Source organism: Sander lucioperca, chromosome 14 (assembly GCF_008315115.2).
Source record: "Sander lucioperca isolate FBNREF2018 chromosome 14, SLUC_FBN_1.2, whole genome shotgun sequence".
NCBI classification, from domain to species: Eukaryota; Metazoa; Chordata; class Actinopteri; order Perciformes; family Percidae; genus Sander; species Sander lucioperca.
The window spans coordinates 30,922,909-30,942,657 of NC_050186.1; the positions used below are offsets into that span (position 1 = coordinate 30,922,909).

The window sequence follows — 19,749 nt, forward strand, 5'->3', positions numbered from 1 at the left end:
CCCCCCCCCCCCCCATGTTTCCGTAACTGTCATGACTAACTGTACCCACCCCCTCCCCCAACCATCTTGTCGGTGATTGGCTGGAGTGGTTTGTTGTATTTTGGTGCACAGCCTTTGCCTCTCAAGGGGGTAAGCGAGCGTCCACAAAGCGTAGCACTCACCCGACGTTAGCATAACATTGACTGCCATTCATTTTGACGCCACTTTGACAGTGAATAACTTTACATCTGAGGCGTTTAAAGACTCTATTTGTCCATTGTTTATTTCTAAAGAAACACGACAATGTAGCTATAAAAGGCTCCATTACCTTGTATCTCACGTTATGGCCCCGTAGCAGACGTTTTTATAAAAATAGGCTAATGATTGTGTCATAACCACACGACTTTCTGTCGCATAGTAGACAAATAACCGTACAGTACAGGAGAAGCTCGCAGGCAGTTTCGACTTACATTAGCTGTTTAAGTTTAATTACTAATGTTAACTAGCATTTTAGTTAGCAATAATTAGCCTGTGTCCATGTTATCTCCTTACATATACCTAAGCTCTCCGTCTCTGCAAGATTGGGAATGATTGAGATTTCTCTTGGCACAGCTACCAGAAGACTTCCAACTTTCAGACAGGTTGCTCACGTCACATTTACGTCGTCTCTCTCAGTAACTCAGCTCAGCGCTCACCGGAAAAGTGCTTCTAATATCCTTCACTGGTCTCTGTCCAGAGCAACGGGATCTGTTGGACCATTATATACTGTCTATGGTGCCTCTAGTGTTTGTTTGACGTTTACGACCCCTGTGTTGTCTCCCGAGACCGGGCTTTTTCACAGTGTATTCAGGGGGCAGCCAGCTAGCGGATCAAGGACAGATGCCTACGATTTGAGACATAAATGAAATCGCGCTGAAACCATGCAGGAACTCATAGTGCACCTTTAAAATGTGCCACTATGACTTTAAATGAGCGGAGGTATGGTACAAATGTGCCAGGGTTCATTCCATGGGGCATGGCGGGAGAAACAAAGTGCTAGAATTCAGCAGCTTTAGATTTCATACCATTATTTGACATTTGAGTTCCAAAGTATGCCACATGTACTAACAAGGATTTAAAGAAACTGCTCAGAAATGTTTGGGAGCATATACACTTTACATCGCATGTATTTATTTACCAAAATATACCTGCATTAGATTATTTATTCTTTTACAAGATTACAATCTACAGAATAGTGAATGAATTGTTGGTTCCGTGACATACTGACAGAGTGACACATCGTTGCTTCCTTCCTCCTCTATGTTGGATAGAGATTGTTAGCCCTTTACTTTGCCACACAGACGGCATGGCTCCTATAACATGAATGTAGTTTTGTTTGCAATGTATCTTATTACATTTTAAACCAATTCAATCATTTTGCCAACAAATAAAAAAAAAAGTAATCCAGTATCCTTGGTACATTTCCGTCCTTCATTCATTTAACTACCAGACATCATCATAACTGTGCAAAAAAAAGATCATATCTATGAATAATGGTTTGGAGAATAGCTGACTGTAAAAATAAGAGCTGAAGATGTCCTCCTCTGTTTAATATTTGGTTTAGGTAATTTGAAAGAACGGTCGAAAGCAAGGCTAGCCCAAATAGTTACTTCTATTACTCTTTGGCTAGCCTGAAAGTCCGAATTCAGGGATTCGAAAAATCGGTGTTGCATAGAAAACGCTCCGTCCCATATTTCCGCCGGGTTGCATGCACGCTGAAGTTCCTAGCTGTCACCAGCCATCTAATCTCGTACTGAAATCCGTGAAGGTGATAGGGGTGCCGCGCCGTTCTCTGTTTACCTAAAACACCTGGGACACCTGTGTTGTAAGCACACACATTCACGCCCCCCCCCTCCGTCCGAGAGAGGACGAAAATCCGACTGCTACAAGGTCAGTGACAAGACCGAGGCAAGCTAGCCTCGGGGCTAACTTAACTCTGGGTATATGTACAGACGTTAACCGTCCTCTACTCTTAACGTTAGCTTGTTAATATTACCTGTCACGTCTTGACGCCGCGTGTGCTGTGTATTTCGGTTTAAGGGGAACATTAGGTTTCTCTCAATTTGCACGTTACTAGCATTAGCATCTCGTGTAGCAGGTGTTGCCCAAAGACTTGTTTCTTTGACTTTTTTTTATTTATTTATTTTTTTTACCTTGTGTGAAACAAGTGTGCCCGGATTTTTACCTGTAACGTTAACGGTAACGTCACTCCTGTCACCTGTGTGTCTGTGTAGGATGAAGGGGCTCCCGGTGCTGTCCCTGCTCCTTTGGATGTGTGCGGTGTACTTTGTGGGCATCTACCTGTTTGTGGGTGGATTCCTGCTGGTGAGGCTTGAAGTGAACAGGACCAGCACCTGCGGAGACGTGCTGCAGCCCGGAGAGGAGCCAGTGGACTTCTGCCGCGTCCAGCCCCGTTTCCGCAGGGCTGTCCTCCTCATCATCGACGCCCTTAAGATCGATTTCGCTTGGTTTGACCCCAACAACACGGCGCCGAGACCGTATGAGAACAAGCTGCCTGTGTTGGAGGAGACGGTCTCATCCAGGCCTTCCCACAGCCGCCTGTACCCTTTCCGCGCCGACCCGCCTACGACCACCATGCAGAGGATCAAGGGCTTCACCACAGGCTCCTTGCCTACCTTTGTGGATGTAGGTAATAACTTTGCATCCAGTGCCATCTTGGAGGACAACCTCATCCACCAGTTTGGGCAAGTGGGTGAGTAGTTACACAGTTGTATGTATGATGTGCAGTACACTACAATGCTGCACATTACATACTACATACATGGCATTATATATGTAAGGTTTAGAAGTGGAGTTAATTCATATGTGAAAGGTGTAAGGCTCAGAATTGAATATATTTATTAATTATTAATTTTATTTACAATGTTTTTAGTCAGTTAATCATTTACATATTTATGTTCCACAGTTTTTAGTTACATATTTACATGTTTACATATTTAACACAGTCAGAATATTCTGTTGAATCTGCCTCTCTGATTCCCTCACGTTACCTCAGTTACCAAGTTCTCTCTTCTGATTGGTTAGTTCAGTCACGTGGAAGGTCCGAACAAGGAAGTGTTGTTGTGGTGAGTGGTGTTCAGTGGAGTACCGCTTGAGAAAGTCAAAAGGTCTCCATCCTGCTGTTTATTCTCATAAAGAGTGATCCACCACCACATACCGAGCCCTCACGTTACATATATATCAAAGAGCAAAAAACGGACGTGTGTGTGTGTGTGTGTGTTAGTTTCACAGTCTTTTATATAAGGCTGAGGTGAAGTAGTGACTATTAAATAAAAGGGCTGCACTGCTGTCTAGCTGTTCTGACCACACCCTAATGCTTGAAAGTTTAAACCTTTACTGTGTAGACTGTTTTGGGTTTTAGCTGAACTGCAGGAGCACAGAGCAGTCGGGCATTTCAAACGGTGGGAGAAAGGAAGGATACAACTCTGCTTTACTGTCATAAGATAATCTATCATGACAATGGTGCCAGTATATTAAAAGGTGCTCTAAGCGATGTCACACATTTTTTTTGTCACATACAGCAAACATCTCCTCACAATCCGCTAGCTGCCTGTCCCCTGAACACACTGTAAAAAAAAAAAAAACGCGGTCTCTGTAGACAGCCCTGGCTCCACAAACACCAACAAAAACAAACTGCGCCAACCTGCACCACCAAACATAACAAACTGTGTTCCAGCCAATAACCGACAAGAAGGATTTGGGGGTGGGGGGTTAGTGCGCGGAAGCACGGAAGGGAGGGGGAGGGGACGGGATGAGGAGGAAGAGGAGGGAGGGGCGAGCTAGCCTCAGTTTTGTTTGAAAATACTTTGAACGTCAACAAGAAGTGCCGTCACCCAACGTCGCTTAGAGCACCTTTTTAATAATATGTAGCCTAGTAAAAGTCTGATGTATCACCATTTTGAATAAGAAACAAAATATACATTGAAAATGAAATTTCAAAGGGTTGAAAAGTTTTAGAATTGGACAATCCAGAAAGTCTCGAGAGATTCTTCCTACATCATACTTTAATCGCACCTCAAAGTCCATTTTAATAGGTGAAAAAATGTGTTGGCCTAAACTAATGCCGTTGCCTTGAAATGTGCGTAATCCCCTCGCAGGCAAACGAGTGGTGTTCATGGGCGACGACACTTGGGAGAATCTTTTTCCGAAGAAGTTCCACCGCTCTCTGCCCTTCCCCTCTTTCAACGTGAAGGATCTGCACACCGTGGACAATGGGATCCTCCAGCACCTCTACACAACTAGTACGTATCCACTTACTGCACTTCTGCACTGTTCTTGTATTGTCCGCGCGCTTCACATCTGTCCGCCCGTCCCTTGCTGTTGGTTTTGACAGTGGTGGGGGACGATTGGGATGTCCTGGTTGCTCATTTCCTCGGAGTGGATCACTGCGGCCACAGGTTTGGTCCCGACCATCCGGCCATGGCCGACAAGCTCACCCAGATGGACGGAGTCATCAGGTCAGACAACAGCTGCTACGAGCTTGTTTCACAGCAGCAGTGCTGTAGATAAGACCTGTCACTTAGTAACACTGTTATTAGAAGATGCTGATCCAGATAGCTCTTTTTAACCCTTGTGTTGACTTCGGGTCACATTGACCCGTTTTAAATTTTTGTTTAATATCAGAAAATATGGGACGTAGAAATAAGTGCTGAAAATATGTAGAAGAAAAATGTAAAAATTTAAAACGTTGGAAAAACGTTTTTTTTTTTTTTTCAAGGTTGACGGGAAGACAACACAAGGGTTAAAGGGGTAACACTGCTTACAATGCCTGCAATTGAGTAATGATTTCATATTAAGACATTCCACATGTCATATCATGGATTTGAATTGCAGGAACCCTAATTAATCTCTCTTTGAAACCCCCTCGGACCATGTTCACGCTTTTCCTCCAGGTCTGTGATTGACCGTCTGCAGAATGACACCCTCCTGGTGGTGATGGGAGATCACGGGATGACGGACACCGGAGATCACGGCGGAGAAAGTCAGAAGGAGACCGACGCTGCCATCTTCCTCTACAGTCCGTCCCCTCTGTTTCCCGGACCGCCGTCCCAGGTCGGTAGTGTAGCCAGCTTTTTTTTTTTTTTGTTCTTCACAGTCAGTTTTCTCACATGAGACGATCAATATGTGAAGTAAGGACATGCACAAAGAACATTTTCTTTTTTTTTTACCCTTGTCAATCGTGAGAAATTTCGGGCAGATATGACAACGTACGCTCAAGTTACAACAACTTCATTGTTCATCGATAAATGCTCAAAATGGCCGCCACGCCACGCCCACACCGTTCGACAAAATGTTTTGCTGTTAATAACTTTTCATCGTTGAGGTCTTTAGATGACACTGACCAAATTTGAAGTTGATCGGATGAAATCTCTCAGAGTAGTTTGTTAAAGTATAGCACGTATAGTTTTGTGCCTACTTCCTGTTGCCACTAAGGGGGCGTTATGACTTTGAGTCAATTTTGCCCGGTAAATGTCCTCAGAGTTAGAGTCTTATGAATCATGAAAAGTTTCGAGCCAATTGGACAATGTACACTCGAGTTACACCCACTTCCTGTCATAGGGCCTCGCCACAGCTAGGCGCTATCATCTTTAAGGTCTTAACATGGTACAAACCAAATTTGAAGTCGATCGGATGAAATCTCCAGGAGGAGTTCGTTAAAGTACGACGTGTGGAAATGCTCGGGCTCTAATAAAAACATTAGAAACCTAATGTTAAATGTACTTTGACATACTGTAGAAATCAAAATAAACACAGGTGTACGTAAAAAAAAACCCCAATAATACGCCTAATTAAATGACAGTTCTGGCCCACTTTTTAAGTTAGTAAAATACTAACTCGCCCCATAACAATCAAGTATCAAAAACTGAGGAGGATCACGCTGTTGGATGCTCTCCTCCTCTCCTACTTCAATGCCTAACAAATCTATCTCTCTCTCTCTCTCTCCCTGACCCTGTCTTTCACTGGTTGAAGCCTGAAAATATTGAAAACAAAATAATAACATAACTAATTCCACTGGTCGGACTGTTCAGACTGATATCTCCGGTTCAGGCTGGTCCTCATCCAAATACTTTTCAATACTCATCTGGATTGAAGCAGCAAACATTCATTGTAAGAGTAAATAATGACATGACATTATTTATAATACGTTTATTTGATTCACAGCTGCTACATGTAGTGTTTTGAACTCGACAACCCAACTGCATTTTACCGCAAGCTTGCGACTAGTTAACTTTCTAAAGCAGGCGCAATCGCTTGTTTGCTAAGAGTCGGGTCGGTTATTGCGAATGTGCGATTGCGTAAAAGGTGTTCACGAGATAGATAACCAACCTTTCGCGAACTTGTGAATTTCGCCAGCCGTCTTCTCTCCTTTACGGAGACAGACGCTGTGTGCACGGTGGGCTCGATGGTGTTTCAAGCCTCCAACGTCGCCTTACAGGCAGCTCACCCTCACCCTAAACATAACCATTGAATTGGAAGGCGACGTTGGGGGCTAAAAACACCGCACAGTGGGAGGAGCTGTGTGTGTGTGTGTGTGTGTGTGTGTGTGTGTGTGTGTGTGTGTGTGTGTGTGTGTGTGTGTGTGTGTGTGTGTGTGTGTGTGTGTGTGTGTGTGTGTGTGTGTGTGTGTGTGTGTGTGTGTGTGTGTGAGCGAGCGAGACACAAGTGACAGAGAGACGGAGGAGAGCAGGGAAAGGAAATGCAGCTGAACGTGTTTTTTAAATAGCGTTAAAAAAAAAAAAGAAGAAGAAAAGAATAACGAAACGCAATGTGCGGCGGCCGGTGTTGATAGTGAGGCGCACCGCCACACATTAGTCTATGTGTGGGGAAACACTGCGGTTAACTAGTTGTAAATGAAATGCAGAGTGAGAGAGAAGCACGGTTTGAGACTGCTGAAAGTTTACAGAACAGACTCATTATATTCTATCAATAACTGGCAGAAAGAAACCTTTGACTCCTGGACCTTTTCAAAGAACATGAAATGCTGTCAAACACATGAAAACAACGGATTCTGCCCACAAATAAGGAACCTTTTCATCTGTTTGTGTGTGTGTTTTTTTATGTCATTTTATTATATCAGAAAACAAAACATTTACATCATGGATTATCTCACCAAATCAGCAGAGTGTTTGCGTTATTATGAATATTCACATCACACCAGTCAGTGCATGGTCATTTCTGTTCACGGTCGGCATGTGCAGTTCCCCGAATCCACTAAATTGATGCTGGCAGGTTGCTGGTCTCTGCCTATTCAGGGGTAAAAGTGGATCTCGCACTAGAAAAGTGAACTTCACCGATGATTTCCATAATTGCAGTGTAATTGGAGCGTTGCACAATACATTGTGGAGAATGGTAGGTTACATGAGTGCACAGAAAATGCCACTGCTGCACAAGGCGTGAATTAATCCCCCAATCTCAAGAATAAATGGCACTGCAGTGGTGGCTCACTGACTGCTTGAGTTAACAGAGTCCTTTATTCTTAATCTGCTTGCAGTTAAGGGACTAATTATGGTAATGTATGTATAAAATATGTGAAGGTGTATCCGTTTTTTGATCTATTTGTTGTCCTCTTAACTAGGGCTGGGTTACAAGCAGGTTGCCTAAATACATCCAGTGATTTAATGCTATGCTAAGTAACTTTAGCTGAGCAGCAGCCACTGTGGCCACAAATGTTAGATTGCAAGATAATGGCATATTGAAATGCATTATTAATTTGCATTATTTTCCTAAAGTTCTCTTAAGTCAGCTGCAAGTACAAAAAGAGCATTCAAACATATTCAATAGTCAATGTCTATCTGAAGGTAACTAACATTAGCCACCGTGAGCTGCTAGTCAAACTAGACTAGCTACTAGACCAAGTAAGGCTGTAGCTGCAAAAGTCCGGAGTGCGGTGATTTGAGAAAAGGCAGGTTATATTGCTTAGGAATTCATCTTTTCATTTGTAAAAGGAAGACCGAGTTATTTCTTCCTTCAAAAGTGGTCTCACTTTAAATCAGGAACTAACTGATCAAAGAATAAGTAAAGTAAGTAAACAGTGTTACGAATCTGACCCTAAAAATACACAGATGATGGAGTAGTCGTCCTATTTTCTCCTCTTTGCAGAGTGAACCGGACGTGGTGCCCCAGACAGACCTGGTGCCCACCCTGGCTCTGCTGCTTGGAGTTCCCATCCCGTACAGCAGCGTGGGGCAGGTGCTCTTGCCTCTATTCCCCCCCCATGGGCAGACAGAAGGTGCAGTTGGACGTCTCAGCCAGCTGGAGGCACTGTGGATCAATGCAAAACAGGTGCTCTCCTCAGTTAGGAGCTGTCTAGCACAGTTTTCTTTTTTTAAATGTCTCCCAACAGGGAAAAAAAAAAAATCCCCATCAGACTTCACATATCATGGAGCATGTTCAGTTATTGTGTGCGGGTGGGTTTTTCTTTTTTTGTATGTGTATTCACCTCGTGACTATTATGTTTCTGAAGGTAAACCGTTTCCTAGAGACTTACTCCGGCATGGCCAAAGACATCCCGCCAGAGAGCCTCTCTCAGCTGAAGCGCCAATTCTCCCGCCTCTCCTCTGAGTACCTCAGCTCGGTTAGAGAGGGTCGGTCACCCTCCCCACAGCTGGCCGCCTCGCTGCAGGCCTACCTCACCTCCGTCAGAGACACCTGCCGAGCCACCTGGGCTCGATTCAACCCCCTTAAAATGGCGGTCGGTTTGGCCATCCTGGCGTTCGCCTGCTTGACGTGTTTCATCCTGTCCGAGCTGTCCCTGGTGCTGATCAGGGAGAACGCTCCCGGGCCGAAGGCCCCGGTTGTCGCGGCACTGGCGGCGGGAGCTTGCGCGGCTGCCTGCCAGTTGCTCGCGCAGGGCTACGTCGAGGCGGCGTGGTGCCTGGCCGCCGCCGCCCTCAGCTCCGAACTCCTCTTTCTCTGGAGAGCCCATCGGCGCGGAACCGCCCCCGCGGACAAAAACGGAGCCAAAGCTCCAAAGTGTACTACCTGGCTGAGCCCGTGCCGCCTCCTCATCCCGCCTCTCTTGGTGCCGCTGCTCCGCTGCGCCTCCCTGCTCTCGGACAGCTACGTGATCGCCGAAGGCCGGGCGGTGACCTTTCTGGTGTTCTCTCTGGCGCTCTACATTCCCATCCATCTCAACTGGGATGGCCTGCTCCTGCCCCCCAGCCACGACCCTCTCAAGGCCGCGGGGTTCCTGCCGCCCCCAGCCTCGTCCCCGTCGACCGTGAGGAAAGAAAGCAGCATCCTCCTCGCCTGCTTGGCGCTCCTCGTCGGCAGCCTCTACCTCTCCCTCTCCTTCCACGCCTGTCGAGAAGAGCAGGGCTCCTGCCAGCCGTCTCCGTTCCTCTCTCCTCTGTCCCGGTTGCAGGACAGCCAGCTGAAGAACCTGCACTACGTCCTCTCCGTCTTCTCCCTGGGGTCGTGGACGTATCTGCTGAGGCGCTGCCTCCGCCACTACGGTAACCTCAACTCCTCCGGCGGGACAGCGTTCACCGCCCACTGGATCCTGCCACTGCTGTCCGTGTGCCTGGCGCTCCACTGGGCGGTCAGCGCCACGCCAGAGGACAGCTTCAGGAACCTGGCCGAGCTGATCAGCCTGGCCCAGCTGGCCCTCCCCAGGGCCGCCTTCTGTCTCCTGGGACTGGGGCTGTTCCTGATCTGGCTGGATCCTCTCACCGTTTTCGTCAAGACCAGGGGCGCGGCCTCAGCCCGAGCGTCGTCTCTGCCCCCGCCGAGCTACCGGGCGAGCACCGGCATCAGCCCCCAAGCCGAGCTGCACCACCTCATCCCCCAGATCTACCAGCGCATGCGCCGCTCCATGGACGACGGCGAGCTGAGCGGGGGCGGCGAGGTGGACAGCAGTCCCGCCGTGAAGGCCTACGGACTGGGAACCATCTACTCCGCCCCCTTGCTGCTGTTCTGTGGCCTGCTGGGAATTGGCCTGCTGCTGCTGCACCCAGAGGGCATGGCTCTGTCTTTCCTCCTGCTGCTGCTTGAAATGGGAGCGCTGTTGCACATTCACGCTTCCTCCACTAACCTCAGTAGCCTGCATGGAACATATTCTGGTGAGATTCCTCAGAATCGCACGTCTTTTTTTTTTTTTTTTTTTTCTTTTGCGCTTTTGTTTGTCCCTTATGACTATGAAGATTTGACCCCACTCACCCGCCACCCTCTCACTGTTTCCCCCTCAGGTGGCTTCAACGTACCCTGGACTCCAGTGGTGCTCTGGTCCCTGGCGGCCACCCAGTTCTTCCACGCCACGGGTCACCTCCCCACCTTCCCGTCCATCCAGTGGGGCGCTGCCTTCGTGGGGTTCCCCGACGGACACACAGGCACCCTGCTGCCCGCCTCGCTGGTCACCCTCAACACGTTTGCCTCACACATCTTGTTCGCAGGTAGTTACTAACAGAGAAGCAACGTGGGGTTAAGTGAGTTTAATGTGATTTTAAAAACTAATTAAATACGATTACTAATTCACGTTTCTTAATGGAAATTAGGCTGTTGCATCTGCAAAAGTATTAGCATTTCAGCTGGGACAAAAGACAAGCTACAATATAAACAAAGATTAAATAGAATATATACAATATGTGATAGAAAAGGATTAAAAAATTTTTTTCACTGTAACATTTAGATAGGAAATGGATGGGATGACCTAATTCAAAAAGTTAAAAAGCTCTATTATTTTGACTACATGATTAAAAGCAAGGCTAAGGTATATTTGTTTTTTATTCAGTTACGTATTTTTTCTTTTTTGTTATAACAACAATGCACTCCAAAAATTTGATATTATGCAGGGGAGATATAGAAAACTGAAAGCAAATAGAATGAATGCAAAAAGAAATTAAGTCGGAACAAAGCAGCCGATTGGTAGAGTTTGGCAACTCAACGCTAGCAGTGAAACCGTGAGCCTGTTGCCATGCTGATGTGCGTTTGTGTCCACGTCTCGTCGTCCTCAGTGGGCTGCCCGCTGCTGCTGTTCTGGCCCCTGGTGTGCGAGGTGCGTGGGAGCAGGGGAGCGAGAGCTTGCGGCGAAGAGGGAGAGGACGCCGTGATGGAGATGAGGCTGCGGGAAAACCCCCAGCAGTTCAGCTCGGCCCTTCTTCAACTCTCAACGCGCTACCTCTTCATTCTCGGAGCGCAGGTACGTCCGCACCCCACGGCACGCCTTTGTTCGGTCAGTATAGATTAGGGCTGCGCAATTAATCGGAATATAATTGCGATTATGATTTCGGCTCCCAATGATCACAAAAACAGAATAACCGAGAAAAACTATTATTTAGCTCATTATGTTTTGCAAGTAAACTCTTATTTTCTATTGTGTTCTGAATGAAAAAATAAAGTTTAAATAGGAAAAGTATTAAGGCAAATTTCACTGTTTTTTTTGTTTTTTTTTTACTGTTTTATTTATCTTTTTCCACTGTTTAAGTTCAATAATTGCAACATTTTTCCAGAAGTCAACGAGTAATATCGTGTTAATTTATCGTGATTTCAATATTGACCGAAATAATCGTGATTATATTTTTCCCCATAATCGAGCAGCCCTAGTATAGATTCACACGTTAGAGGAGCATCTGTTAGCGATTAACTGTGTGTTTGCTCATCAATGGGAATCATTCAGTCAGTTCAGGAATCTAAGTCCCCTTTAAGTGTGATGCATTTGTTTTATCGTATCATTTTGTCTCGTGTGTGTGCAGTCCCGCCCATTCCACGTGTATCTTTATCACATCACGCGAGTCTGTACATGTGTCTGTGCGTCTCTTCACAGGTCTTTGCTTCGGTCTGCGCAGCTGCTATCCTCAGGAGACACCTAATGGTGTGGAAGGTTTTCGCACCCAAGTAAGTGACTGAATGGATTTTCCAGCTCACATAAACTCACTTACAGTAAAAGGCTTTTGAGGATACTCAGCGCTGGTATTGTATGAAGTATGAGCGCACTTTAGTAAAAAGGTCTACTTTTCTGTAGACGATTCCTACCTTTTTATTTATATATTTCTGTCTTATATTTTTCTAAACCATAGGGGACATAGTTGGACTTTACATTGAAATTAGAAAATTGTAATTGTTTTAAATGTGTGGATCTCTCAGCCGCCATTACAGAGTCCTCTGTTTTCTCTCTCTCTCTCTCTCCCTCTCTCTCCCCCCCAGGTTAATGTTCGAGGCCTCGGGGTTCCTGGTGAGCAGCGTGTCTCTACTGATCGGGGTCACACTAGTGCTGAGAGTAGACGTGGCCGTGGGCCGCTGGTTTAAGAGACTCGTCCCGGACGCGTCTAGGTAGCGACGGCGGCGCTGCTGCTTAACCACGGAAGCCCGCCAGAGCACACTGTGCCACAGAGAAAAGGGACATGGTGGCGTCACTGTAAAGTTATTTTTTATACCGACCTCTCACGAGACAAAAAAGACGTTGCCATCTGTGTCTCGCGTAAGGATCCCCACAAACGCGTCGTGTGAGGTTGCCACTTACTGTAACTCTCTTTGAGGGCTATGTCATGCATTACTGACACTGAGGGCCACCTCCTTTTCAGCCAGAGACTTAAGGTGATCTTAGACTGGCTGAACTCTCCTGGATCGCATCTGGACTCACATAGATACCGTAATACATTTATAGACCACCTCACTTAGCTCATGAGGTTGAAGGCCTTTTGGGGTTGGAGTTGTATGTGGTTAGAGCAGGAACCACAGTTTCTGAATGTCTCCTGAACTCCTCCGTTTTCTAATAGAACTAATAGAATGGCTGAAACCTACCGAGCTCTCCAAGCCTGGCCAGTCTGGCAAATGGTTCAATGGTGCAGCGGTCAAAAAGCTTCCCGAAATACATAACACTAAACAGTTTACACTAGCAACATGGCTGTCACAGTTGGCTACCTACAACATTTAAACCAAACTGGCCTTTAAGGAATTCCCCCCCCCCCCCCTATGTTCAAGTTCAATGTTATACAGGGGGAAATAGAACTAAAAGAGTATGTTAATGTTGAGTCGGTTCAGTGTCTTACTCCTGAAGCTGCCATTGGGACTCCACAGCGACAGAATGACCACTTTAACCACCGAAGCCAACCAATCTGCCACCCACTGTCTGGCGCTACTTCACGATCAATTTGCAAGCCGATCTACTCCGTTTTGGTGAAATCCATGCAAGTGCATTACACCATGTCTGTCATCGCTGAAGGAACTTTTCCGTATTGTTTATTTTATTTTATTTTTCTATTTTCAAGATGTTGAAATAACCAGCGTGTCTTGTTACTGCCAATTCATAGTATTACTGTGAACGTTTTTGTTTTTTCGTCCGGGTTTTCAATCTACCGCTTTTATTACTTTGGGGTTCCGATTCCTCACTTTAATGCCTATTTATAATCGAGTTTCTTTTAATCCCAGATCTTTTTTTCATCTCAAATTATACTTTTGTCGTAATTAGGCCAATTCCCCCCCCCCACAACCCCGCCCCCCACCCCGGAATAGGTGCCTAGCTTTGACCAATGCCTTTTTTTCGTGTATGATGTCATTATGTTGAAAGGGTCATTAAATCCAGGACGTCCAGAAACGGCGTCAGTAAATGTATTTCTGCGCGACGTCTGAGTCAGTGTTGGATGTGAGATCTGTTACTGTGATGCAGCTGTAGTCAGCAGCTGAAGCTCATCAGCTAATGCATGAAGAGACGTCGACTCAGGACGAATTAGCTAAAATGCAATAGTACTGCATTTCTCAGGCTGTTGTATGGGAGTGATTGGTCATTTATAGCGGCTGCTGTAGTGATTAGCCCAAGTGATGGTTTGGCTAGGTTGTGTGATGACGGGGCATTTTTTTTTTTCTGATTTAAAAAAAAAAAAAAAAAAAGTATAATATATAAATATCTGATTAATTAAGATGATTTTTTTCCATTCTGTGAAAAATGTAATAAACTTTTTTTACACGACCTCTTGGCCTCACAATGATTTAGGAAATATCACAGTTTCACTGTCATGATTTGTGGCGCATCCGTGTTTCACTTTAGCATTATTTATTGTTGCGGTGCATAAAAGTTGTATTTAATGTCTTTGTTTTATTGATTCAAGAAGGACTTGATGGAGAAGACGGGTGCTGCCATAAGTTTTTACTGCCCATCAGTCAAGGTGCGTCATTCATTATTCACGGGGGCCTTCCACATTTCCAGTTCCCATAAGTCAAAGTCGTCAAACGTCTCACTTGTACGAACGGGCAAAGGGACGACATCGTATTCAAGAAAGTGTCTGTTGGTTCCTCAGCTTTCCTATAACCTGTTTTCCCCCATAAACTAATCTACTATACTCATTTCAAAGACTAGTGGCCAGCTTTTGAGATGCATATTGAAACTCAATACATTGAATTTAAAGTGCTCATATTATGCTCATTTTCAGGTTCATAATTGTATTTAGAGGTTAGATCAGAATAGGTTTACATGGTTTAATTTTCAAAAAACACCATATTTTTGTTGTACTGCACATTGCTGCGGCTCCTCTTTTCACCCTGTGTGTTGAGCTCTCTGTTTTAGCTACAGAGTGAGACATCTCACTTCTGTTCCATCTTTGTTGGAAGTCGCACATGCGCAGTTCCTAGGTAAGGACTACTAGCCAGTCAGAAGCAGAATATGAGGGAGTGCCATGCTAGCAGCTAGGCGAGCATTATAACGTGTGTTACAAAGTGACGAACGTTTGTCCCTGAAGTAAAGGCTGGACTACAATAGAGCTGTTTGGAGCAGTTTGTGAACAGTGTTTTCTATTGGAGATGGTAAGTCCCTTTGGGGTGGACTTTAGGCTTTTTCACTTTGTAAACCTATAACGTGCACAAAAAAGATATATAACACAATAAAGGAAAGGGAAAAGCCAAAAAGCATAATATTAACACTTTAAGTTAGTTTGTCCATTTTGTTACGTATACTGTATTTACCCTTTAAATGCAAATTACAGAAAATCATTTGATCAATGGACACAGCATATAAACTGGACAGGGTTGAATGAACCCACATTGGATCGTGCTCACAATGTGTATCTGACAGAAACTTTCAATAGCTACATCCCATGTCCCTTCATAGCTTCTTGACTCCTCGGTCCTCGGCTGAACCGGAAGTTGTTCTGTCCCTCCTCGGTGAAGGCCGTCTCAAAGATCTTACTTCTGCCCCGAGGAGCGAGCATCGAGGAGCTATACCTCGGCTATAGCTCCTCGATGCTCACTCCTCGAGATCTCGAGTTTGAAAGTCAAGATCTTGTGTTTAGTGTTTGCCCCATAGACTGTATATTATGGTTTGCCCCCAGTAGGCCTACTTTTTTTTTCTTTTTTTTTCCCTTCGTTTTTTTTTTTTCTTCCTCCATGTCACAAACTCGAGATCTCGCAAGAGCGTTTGTCCCATAGACAGTATATAAACTGGACAAACACATCCCGTTGCTCTGGACGGAGACCAGTGAAAGATATTAGAAGCACTTTTCCGGTGAGTGCTGAGCGTTACTGTGCAGCCTCCAACTGAGAGAGACGACCTAAATGTGACGTGAGCAACCTGTCTGAAAGTTGGAAGTCTTCTGGTAGCTGTGCCACGAGAAATCTCAATCATTCCCAATCTTGCAGAGACGGAGAGCGTAGGTATATGTAAGGAGATAACATAGGCACAGGCTAATTATTGATCACTAAAATGCTAGTTAACATTAGTAATTAAACTTAAGTCAAAACTGCCTGCGAGCTTCTCCTGTACTACACGGTAATTCCTCTACTGTGCGACAGAAAGTCGTGTGGTTATGAGACAACCGTTAGCCTATTTTTACAAAAACGTCTGCTACGGAGCCATAATGTGAGATACAAGGTAATGGAGCATTTTATACATTGTCGTGTTTCTTTAGAAATAAACAATAGACAAATAGAGTCTTTAAACGCCTCAGATGTAAAGTTATTTGCTGTCAAAGTGACATCAAAATGAATGGCAGTCAATGGAATGCTAATGGCGGGTGAGCGTTTGGTAGCATCAAAATGGCGCCATAGGAGGTTCAAGTTCTGAAGAGAGGCTTACCCCCTTGGTTTGTTCCCAGTACATGTTTTTTTTCTTCCATGTCACCTCCGGGGCTCCGTAGTTTGGAAATAGGCTAAAGCTTTAAAAAAAAAAAAAAAAAAACTGCTGTGATTATGGCTTTGGTCACCACACAAATTCCATACATTGTATTCAACAATAAGATGCTAATTATCTTTATTTTGCATTTACTCATCATACTTTGTAATGCAGTTACTCTAGAAGAAGTTCACTATCTTCAATGATCAGTTTGCCAATATGTGGTTCTAGCCATCAAAATAAATAATTAAAAACACTTCACAGTAACATCCAGGAAATCATCGCTAGCTGTTGCTGTTTGAAGCTTTGGATCTCTTATTATTTTGGATGTGAAACACCATTATGACTTTGAAGCTGTGGATCAGATTGCCAAGATTTCATTCAAAGCATCAGTGCCTCTCCAATTGCTTATAATTATCAGATGAGCAGCCCTTTGGATAACAATCCCAGCATTTTCCGCTTGCATCATGTATTAAAGTCAGACCAATTTGTATTACGGGGATGGAAAATTATCCGGCTGCCCTCTGATGTTTGTGCTCTGAGTTCAGTGAAAAAGGGTTGGACCTTTCCACAGGGGACCAAACATAAAACTGTTTTGATGATATCCATAATCACTTTCCTCAGAGAATGAATAGGATGCAGAGTGTCTGGACTCAGAGTGGATTTATGGGAGTAACATTTTCAGCCATTACACCACTAACCGGGCTCAGTTACAGGATATGGAAAGGCAAACTTTTTCTCCACAAAGTTGGCCTCTGAAAAGTGCCAATAAGATCAAAAGTTAGTTATAATAGATAAAGAACTAAAAGCCAAAGCATCCACGTCTCTTAAATGTTTTGTTATTGTGTTAAGACGATACTAAGAAGAGAAAAAAAAAATGACACAATTACATTCAAAATGTTACTTACCCAATAATAAATAAAGTTTTTCTGGTAAAATCTAGGTAGTTTGGTGTTGATATTTGGCTGTGTTAGCAAAGTTGTCTACCCGCTAGTTTTTGATCATAAGTTATATAATCATAAAAAATGCACATGTACAGCTGTCCATATTTACGACTGCGGTGTGTAAGTCAATTACACTTTGAAAATGTTACGCAGTGTTGCTTTGATGCAGGTTTGGTGAGGGAGTCAATGGGGAATGGCGGCCTCCCCCACTAACCATGAAAACTACCAGAATGAGAGGTAATTACAGAATGTACTCTAAATACATTGAATGGCTATTGAAAAGAATACATCTCGTAAATGTTAAAAACATGGTTTGATTTCATGAAAATCTTAAGAATTATAACTTTGTATAGGCTTATAGTAGCAGTGTGCTAGGCTGATGTCTTGTTTGATTGGGTTTTAATGAAAGAGAAGAAATGCTGTAAAATCAGATTCTGTGTATCTGAAAATAAAGTTATTGAACTATTAAACATGGTTGAAGTCAGCAGGGTGTTTGATTTGTGTGATTAGGGACATACTTGCTTATTCTATTTTAACAAGAATTATAATGATGGGAGTGAATGGACGGGGGATTATTAACACTATAAAGTGCAATGTTCATTAATTTGCATTGTCACAATATACACATTAGCCTACTTACGTTTTCACACACAGACAGTAATGTCTTCATTATCTGGATTTAAGTAGCATGTAACATTATTCATCCCAGGGGTGTAATTGTTTCTGAATTTGTACTTTAATCGCTTTTACAGCAAACCCTGTGTGCAATACAAATATCTGCCGCTGGGCTAGTCAGTGTATACATTATATAATCAGTAATCTGTCTTTTAATTTCTCTCCCAAGCCATGGTAATTTGCATGTCTCAGATCTTTGTCCCCAATAAAGATTCCCCCCCCCCCCCCCCAAAAAAAAAAGATCAGAGCAGCCACTGAAATGTATCTTGACAGAGTCCAGTGTGAAAGAGAAAACACAATGGTGGTAAATCACATACACCGCTTTTAAAATGTTGCAGTGAAGAATGTTCATCAGTTGATTAGGTATGCAGTCTCAGTTCAACTATTTGTTTGATGGTTTGATCTTGTCTTTGAAGAAAAAAAACGGAATTTTAAATTAAAGGAAAGAATACGAAAACGATTTGATGAACGCTGCTTGTAGTTCTCCTACTTTAGCAGCTTCCAGGGAACATTTTCACGTCAGTTTGTATTCTGCCTGAGTAATAATGCAATGTACCTGGCTGTGATTTAAAAATGCACTCTTTAAAAAAGACATTTTACTTAAGGGTATCTGTTTTTAAATGGGTAAACTCAGGTTCTAGCTCACAGTTATAAGAATAATACTTATATGGTATACTTTATTTACATAAATACCATAATACCAGATAAGTTGTTGGTCAAAGGATGTTTACTGAATTGAATTTCATGCACTTGGATTGGTTTAGCTCTATATATGTCTATATTCAGTCTACAGGGATAATATTGCTGTAAATATTGTTAGATCTGAATCTGATGCAATCAATGCCAGCAGACCTGCCAGAGAGCTCAACATACTCAGAAAAGGAACATGTTCAGAGTAAAAGGCCGAGTGCTTCTTAAAGGGTCAGATACAAAAAGCCTTGAAATGTACAATGAGGGCAGCAGGTTATAGGCTGTACAAGACATATACCCTGCGTTCCAATACCGATACTATTATTCTATTCAGTATGCCAGAGAAAGATTTAGTATGTCCCAATACATAGTATGTCAAACGTCAGTCTGCCAAAAAATACCAGGATGTCCTGCTGCATCCGGTCAGATTTTGCAGTCTTTAAGCCAGCGTGCTTTTCTTGCTATTCTGACCCGCAATTCTTTGCGCAGCATATATGAGCAAGATGGTCAAAGTTCAAGGCGCAATATTGGGCCTCATTCACCAAATGTTCTTAAGAACAAATGTGTTCTTAAACCCCATTTACGCAGTTTTCACGAAGATTCTGGCATTCACCAATGTTTTCTTATTTGGGATTTTTTTCTTAGGTAAGAACAGAATCTACGCACACTCTTGCGCACAATTTAGAGCTGACATGTTTGCGCAAAACAAGTAGCTATACCGTATTCGTCCATTCTAATTTAAAATGTAACATTTCTCTCCATTTTGTAACTAATTATTTTCATTATTTTACACATAATTATACATTTGTTTGTTTTAATAAATACACACTACTGCTCATTTGTAAAGAACTTTGAATTGCCATTGTGTATGAATTGTGCTAGGACTTGCCTTCAATTCACATCAATTATGTTAACGAGGGAAGCCTGCCATCCAATAATAAGTGATCACGCTATTTATACGCCAAGAGTATTTCTATGTTTTGAAATTTAACAAAAATTGCCTCAGATTTCAGATCAAACCGTTTCTTTTTCTACGTCATCGGTTCTGCGTCCTTCTCCGGACACATCGTTCACTGCATGAGTAACTGCATTCTATGCATCGGTTTTATTTGCTGCTTATTATGCACTGCTGCCGCTGCTAAATATGATGTCTCGTTTTTCGTTAACTTCTTGCAGCAGTACCTCCACTTCAGAATTACTAAAGTTTTTCCTTTCTTTTGGAGTCGAGGCCTCCACCGTCTTTGCCACGTCTTTTGGACATTTCTCTGTGGACAGGACACGGCCCTGCCATCTCATGCCCTTTTATGGGAATTAACAGGGCGTTTACCTATGCTAAATAGGAGCAACGGGCACGAGTTTTTAACT

General features: G+C 43.7%; 1 protein-coding gene across 1 annotated transcript; it reads left to right on the forward strand.

Annotated features, from left to right (window-relative positions):
• The first annotated feature begins 1,727 nt into the window (after positions 1-1,727).
• pigo (phosphatidylinositol glycan anchor biosynthesis, class O) lies at positions 1,728-13,843 on the forward strand. Its single transcript, XM_031292651.2, has 11 exons — positions 1,728-1,908; positions 2,253-2,731; positions 4,137-4,280; positions 4,373-4,496; positions 4,932-5,091; positions 8,140-8,322; positions 8,504-10,100; positions 10,227-10,430; positions 10,992-11,176; positions 11,801-11,871; positions 12,181-13,843. The coding sequence occupies exons 2-11, from the start codon at positions 2,254-2,256 to the stop codon at positions 12,308-12,310; spliced, it is 3,276 nt and encodes a 1,091-aa protein (XP_031148511.1). The 5' UTR covers positions 1,728-1,908; position 2,253; the 3' UTR covers positions 12,311-13,843.
• The last annotated feature ends 5,906 nt before the right edge of the window (positions 13,844-19,749 follow it).

Coding starts and splice junctions, on each gene's coding strand:
- pigo (XM_031292651.2), top strand. CDS start 2,254: ATGAAGGGGCTCCCGGTGCTGTCCCTGCTCCTTTGGATGTGTGCGGTG. Junction 4,281..4,372: donor CCAGCACCTCTACACAACTA/GTACGTATCCAC, acceptor TGGTTTTGACAG/TGGTGGGGGACGATTGGGAT. Junction 8,323..8,503: donor TGTGGATCAATGCAAAACAG/GTGCTCTCCTCA, acceptor ATGTTTCTGAAG/GTAAACCGTTTCCTAGAGAC.